At 43.3% G+C, this 6,936-nt stretch overlaps 1 protein-coding gene across 1 annotated transcript in view; it reads right to left on the bottom strand.

The window, feature by feature from the left end:
* Nucleotides 1–524: 524 nt before the first annotated feature.
* Nucleotides 525–6,936, bottom strand: part of LOC128685391 (eclosion hormone) — a 64,562-nt gene continuing 58,150 nt past the window's right edge. Inside the window, exons 2-3 of the mRNA XM_053771915.2 lie at nucleotides 2,704–2,795; nucleotides 525–1,616 (exon numbers count right to left, since the gene is read on the bottom strand). Of these exons, the coding sequence (XP_053627890.1) occupies nucleotides 1,472–1,616; nucleotides 2,704–2,795 (237 nt within the window). The 3' untranslated portion in view covers nucleotides 525–1,471. The remainder of the gene's footprint in view (nucleotides 1,617–2,703; nucleotides 2,796–6,936) is intronic.

Raw genomic sequence — 6,936 nt, 5'->3', positions numbered from 1 at the left:
CACTGAGAGCGTCACTGGAAGCTTCAGTATAACGCGAACTCAAAGAAAATTACAGTTTGGTTGGAAAGGAAAACTGAAACAAGTTTGTCTGGTCTGGACCATTATCAGGTTATGGAATAGGACGGATCGAAACATCATCCACTTCTCATATTTATTTCGTGGGTTAGTTGCTCAATTTTCCAATCGTGGCAATGCGACTTCTTTAATATTTACACCAAAATGTAAAAAGAAAGAGAGCGTTCTGGAATTTAGTACAGCCCCGAGAGGACCAGCAGTGTTAATTATGTGATTAACAAATCTTGGTAAACATCGCTGGTGAAATTTTGAAAATATAAATTTAATCCTCTCCAAAGGAGTCAGAAAAATCTTCGGTTCATCGATGATTGAGATGGGATTTATTGACGAGTAGACGTCTTTCAGGGAGCACAATATGATGCTTAGAGAACAGGTAATTATAAGCAGAGCAGAGGAACACCTGGAGATCAGGCAGAGCAGAGGAACACCTGGAGATCAGGCAGAGCAGAGGAACACCTGGAGATCAGGCAGAGCAGAGGAACACCTGGAGATCAGGCAGAGCAGAGGAACACCTGGAGATCAGGCAGAACAGAGAATTACCTGAAGCAACCTCGATCAGATCTAAAACGTTAAATTGACTGTATTTAGGTATCAGTTTGTGAAGGACCAAGGTACTTTGGCTGCGTTCTGGCGGCTTTCGTCCATCGTGGCTCCTCTTTTGCCCTTACCCAGGGCTCCCCTAGATACCCCTGGTCCAGGAGCCCTAGATGCCTTTGAACCAGGGGTTCTAGATTATTTTTTGACCAGGGGACCTAAATGTCCTTGAACTAGGGGCTCTATATGTTCTTGGTTCAAGGGCCCCTGGATGCTCCTGAGACAGGAGCGCGTAAATGCCCTTGAACCAGAGTCCTCGATACCCTTGGATCAGGGGTCCCTAGTTATTTGAACCAGGGTCCTAGATGCCCTTGAACCAGGGGCCCCTAGACGCCCTTAGACCAAAAACCCCTAGGTACTCTTGGACCAAGGGCCCCTAGATGCCCTTAGATCAGAGGCCCCTAGATGTCCTTGAACCAGGGGCCCCTAGATGTATTTGGACCAAAAGTCCTTATATGCCCTTGGGCCAGAGGTCTCTAGATGCCCTTGGGCTAAGGGTTTCTAGATGCCCTTGGGCCACGGGCTCCTAGATGTCCTTGGGCCACGGATCCCTAGATGTCCTTGGACCAGGGGCCAACAGATACCCTTGGACCACGGCCCCCTAGATGCCCTTGGACCATAGGCCCCTAGATGCTCTTGGACCATGAGCTACTGGTGCCCTTGGAACAGGTCTTCTAGATGCTCTTGGACCAGAGGCTCGAGGTGCCCTTAGACCAGGAGCCCTCTAGATGTCCCTAGCCCCCAGACTCAAAGATGACCTGACCCTGATCCGGGGGCTCCTGAAGTGGTTTCTTCGAAGTCTCTAGATGAACCTCTTCAGGAAGCGGTTGAAAGTTGCAGGGTTGTTGCAATCAGGGATGCTCACTCCCTGCGTCATGATGCAGGACTCGGCGCACGCCTGCCCGTGGAAGTAGTCCCCATACATCTCCTTGCACTGGCCGCAGTTCCTGTGATAAACACACGAGGTTAGCCACAACAAACCTGTTAGCAGGTTTATTTAGTTTAAAGCTTATCTACTACACGAGTGTCATCATTACGGGTGCATGTCGCCTGAACACCATAATTCAAGAACACTTCAGTCTCTAAAATAATGGATTACATCAATTTTCAAGTATATAAACACTAAGAAGTATACACCTCTCGGTATATATAACCTTGCCGAGCTAGTGTACAATATCAGCGGCTCTTAGAATTACCCACACTAGAAAACTAAGACATAGCTCAAGTATGTTCCCTCTAACTAGACGCCGTCTTAATATGCCTGAAGAGAGTCTCAGGATATACCGAAAATATATTCACCATTCACTGTTTGTTATATTTTAATGTTCTGAAGTACTTTCAAAGCGGCAGGAAACCCCAGCTTTTTCCTTAAGAATTTGGATGAAATTTACAGTCAACGTTTCGTAATGAAATCATTCACCATCTTCAGGATTCTGAATGTACATCATTACACCTAAATGACAGTTTATAGAAATAAATGTATCACTAATTTTTGAATAAGCTAAATTAAAATTGGAGGTAAAGAATTATAATGTTGTGATGAATGGTTTCAAAAACCGACAAGTTGAAGATTGAGACACTTATGCAACATATGGGAATCTTTATTAAGGAAACTTTTCGCCACACAGTGTCTTCATCCAGTCCTTACACATTTCTACTTTGTACTGGACTGATGAAGCCAAAGTGTGGCGAAACGTTTCCTTAATAAAGATTCCCATATATTGCATAAGTGTCTCAGTCTTCAATGATAATGTTAGCGCAAGCAGCCAAACAGATAATCAAACAACGCAGGTCACGGTATGTACAGTGAAAGATGTTTATACTCTGTGTATATACACCAAGAGTTCATACCCTGCTATATAGATAATAATTTTCTTGATTTGTGACATGCAGTCCTTAACGTTTGGTTTCCTGGGGTCCTTTCTTTTTCACCAGCTTAACCTGCCTACTTGGCTTGACATCGGCACTGCCTACCAGCTTGCCCACCTGCCAACCATGATGCCTGTCTTCCTGCCTGTCATCCTGCCCACTCACCTGATGCACATGCTTGTGATGGATGCTGCCTGGGAGAGCGTCACCAGAGCCATCAGGAACATCACACTCAGGACCACCACGCGCATGTCAGGCTGCAACATAATGCACCGTGCTACACAAACATCGTCGAAGCAACACACACACACACACACACACACACACACACACACACACATATATATATATATATATATATATATATATATATATATATATATATATATATATATATATATATATATATATATATATAGTATATGGAGAGTAAAAGAAAGGTGAAGAGAGTGGTGAGAGAGTGCAAAAGGAGAGCAGATGATAGAGTGGGAGAGGCACTGTCAAGGAATTTTAATGAAAATAAGAAAAAAATTTGGAGTGAGTTAAACAAGTTAAGAAAGCCTAGGGAAAGTATGGATTTGTCAGTTAAAAACAGAGTAGCGGAGTTAGTAGATGGGGAGAGGGAGGTATTGGGTAGATGGCGAGAATATTTTGAGGAACTTTTAAATGTCGACGAAGAAAGAGAGGCGGTAATTTCATGCACTGGCCAGGGAGGTATATCATCTTTTATGAGTGAAGAAGAACAGGATGTGAGTGTGGGGGAGGTGCGTGAGGCATTACGTAGAATGAAAGGGGGTAAAGCAGCTGGAACTGAGGGGATCATGACAGAAATGTTAAAAGCAGGGGAAGATATTGTGTTGGAGTGGTTGATATTTTCGTTTAATAAATGTATGAAAGAGGGGAAGGTACCTAAAGATTGGCAGAGAGCATGTATAGTTCCTTTATATAAAGGGAAGGGGGACAAAAGAGATTGTAAAAATTATAGAGGAATAAGTTTACTGAGTATACCAGGAAAAGTGTACGGTAGGATTATTATTGAAAGAATTAGAGGTAAGACAGAATGTAGGATTGCGGATGAGCAAGGAGGTTTCAGAGTGGGTAGGGGATGTGTAGATCAAGTGTTTACATTGAAGCATATATGTGAACAGTACTTAGATAAAGGTAGGGAAGTTTTTATTGCATTTACGGATTTAGAAAAGGCATATGATAGAGTGGATAGGGGAGCAATGTGGCAGATGTTGCAAGTATATGGAATAGGTGGTAAGTTACTAAATGCTGTAAAGAGTTTTTATGAGGATAGTGAGGCTCAGGTTAGGGTGTGTAGAAGAGAGGGAGATTACTTCCCGGTAAAAGTAGGTCTTAGACAGGGATGTGTAATGTCACCATGGTTGTTTAATATATTTATAAATGGGGTTGTAAAAGAAGTAAATGCTAGGGTGTTCGGGAGAGGGGTGGGATTAAATTATGGGGAATCAAATACAAAATGGGAACTGACACAGTTGCTTTTTGCTGATGATACTGTGCTTATGGGAGATTCTAAAGAAAAATTGCAAAGGTTAGTGGATGAGTCTGGGAGTGTGTGTAAAGGTAGAAAGTTGAAAGTGAACATAGAAAAGAGTAAGGTGATGTGGGTATCAAATGATTTAGATAAAGAAAAATTGCATATCAAATTGGGGAGGAGGAGTATGGAAGAAGTGAATGTTTTCAGATACTTGGGAGTTGACGTGTCGGCGGATGGATTTATGAAGGATGAGGTTAATCATAGAATTGATGAGGGAAAAAAGGTGAGCGGTGCATTGAGGTATATGTGGAGACAAAAAACGTTATCTATGGAGGCAAAGAAGGGAATGTATGAAAGTATAGTAGTACCAACACTCTTATATGGGTGTGAAGCTTGGGTTGTGAATGCAGCAGCGTGGACGCGGTTGGAGGCAGTGTAGATGTCCTGTCTAAGGGCAATGTGTGGTGTAAATATTATGCAGAAAATTCGGAGTGTGGAAATTAGGAGAAGGTGTGGAGTTAATAAAAGTATTAGTCAGAGGGCTGAAGAAGGGTTGTTGAGGTGGTTTGGTCATTTAGAGAGAATGGATCAAAGTAGAATGACATGGAGAGCGTATAAATCTGTAGGGGAAGGAAGGAAGGGCAGGGGTCGTCCTCGAAAAGGTTGGAGGGAGGGGGTTACCTGGAGGTTACCTGGAGGTTATTCCGGGGATCAACGCCCCCGCGGCCCGGTCCATGACCAGGCCTCCAGATGGATCAGGGCCTGATCAACTAGGCTGTTACTGCTGGCCGCACACAGTCCAACGTACGAGCCACAGCCCGGCTGATCCGGCACTGACTTTAGGTATCTGTCCAGCTCTCTCTTTAAGGCAGCCAGGGGTTTATTGGTAATTCCCCTAATGCTTGATGGGAGGCTGTTGAACAGTCTTGGGCCCCGGACACTTATGGTGTTTTTCCTTAGTGTACCAATGGCCCCCCTACTTTTAATTGGGGGCATTTTGCATCGCAAAATCACTCCCAGTAGGGAGTGATTTCTGTGTGCAGATTTGGGACCATTCCTTCCAGGATTTTCCAAGTGTAGATTATGATACATCTCTCCCCCCTGCGTTCCAACGAGTACAAATCAAGTGCTTCCAAGCGTTCCCAGTAGTTAAGGTGCTTCACAGAACTTATACGTGCAGTAAAGGATCTCTGTACACTCTCTGCTTTGAATGGAGATGTTAATGTACAGCAGTATTCCAGCCTAGAGAGAACAAGTGATTTGAAAAGGATCATCATTGGCTTGGCATCTCTCGTTTGGAACGTTCTCATTATCCTTCCTATCATTTTCTTTGCACTTGTGATCGTGGCACTGTTGTGATCCTTGAAAGTGAGATCCTCAGACATTACTACTCCCAGGTCCCTTACATTATTTTTCCGCTCTATTGTATGGCCAGAGTCTGTAGTATACTCTGTTCTAGTTATTATCTCCTCCAGTTTTCCATAACGGAGTAGTTGGAATTTGTCCTCATTGAACATCATATTGTTTACCGTTGCCCACTGGAAAACTTTGTTTATATCTTCTTGGAGGTTAACCGCGTCCTCAGCAGATGACAGCCTCATGCAGATCCTAGTATCATCCGCAAAGGATGATACGGTGCTGTGATGTATATCTCTGTCTATGTCTGATATGAGGATGAGGAATAAGATGGGGCGAGCACTGTGCCTTGTGGAACAGAGCTCTTCACTATGGCAGGGTAAAGGAGGTTTTGTGGGCGAGGGGCTTAGACTTCCAGCAAGCGTGCGTGAGCGTGTTAGATAGGAGTGAATGGAGACGAATGGCATTTGGGACCTGACGATCTGTTGGAGTGTGAGCAGGGTAATATTTAGTGAAGGGATTCAGGGAAACCGGCTATTTTTATATAGCCGGACTTGAGTCCTGGAAATGGGAAGTACAATGCCTGCACTCTAAAGGAGGGGTTTGGGATATTCTCTGCAAAAACAGTGATTATGTGTGAGTGAGGTGAAAGTGTTGAATGATGATGAAAGCATTTTCTTTTTGGGGATTTTCTTTCTTCTTTGGGTCACCCTGCTTAGGTGGGAGACGGCCGACTTGTTAATATATATATATATATATATATATATATATATATATATATATATATATATATATATATATATATATATATATATATATATATATATATATATATATATATATATATATCGACTGTTTTCCAGCAAGGCAGGGTGGCCCGAAAAGGAAGAAAAACTTTCACCATCATTCACTCCATCACTGTCTTGCCAGAGGCGCGCCTACACTAAAGTTAAAAAAAACTGCAACATATATCCAACCCTCCTTCAGAGCGCAAACACAGTACTTCCCACCTCCACGACTCAAATCCAGCTAACTAGTTTTCCTGAATCCCCTCATGTTACTTTGCTCACATTCCAACAGCACGTCAAGTCATAAACACTATTTGTCTCCACTCCTATCTAACAAGTTCACGCATGCTTGCTGGAAGTCCAAGTCCCTCGCACACAAAACCTCCTTTACCCCCTCAGTCCAACCTTTCCTAGGACAACCCGTTACCCCGCCTTCCTTCTACAGATTTATATGTTCTCCAAGTCATTATGTTTTGTTCCATCCTCTTTAAATCTCCAAACCACCTCAACAACTGCTCCTCACCCCTCTGGATAATACTTTTGGAAACCTGCACCTCCTTCCAGTCTCCAAGTTACAGATTCACTGCATAATATTCACACCACACACTGCCTACAGGCATGAATCTCCACTGCCTCCAGCCTTCTTCTTGTTGCAACATTCACCACCCATGCTTCACACCCATATAAGAGAATTAGTACCATTATATTCTCATTTCCTTCTTTGCTTCTATGGATAACGTTCTTTGTCTCCAC

Source organism: Cherax quadricarinatus, chromosome 8 (assembly GCF_038502225.1).
Source record: "Cherax quadricarinatus isolate ZL_2023a chromosome 8, ASM3850222v1, whole genome shotgun sequence".
Lineage (NCBI taxonomy): Eukaryota > Metazoa > Arthropoda > Malacostraca > Decapoda > Parastacidae > Cherax > Cherax quadricarinatus.
Note: the sequence above shows the minus strand (reverse complement) of the source record. Positions and strands in the feature narration are given on the sequence as shown.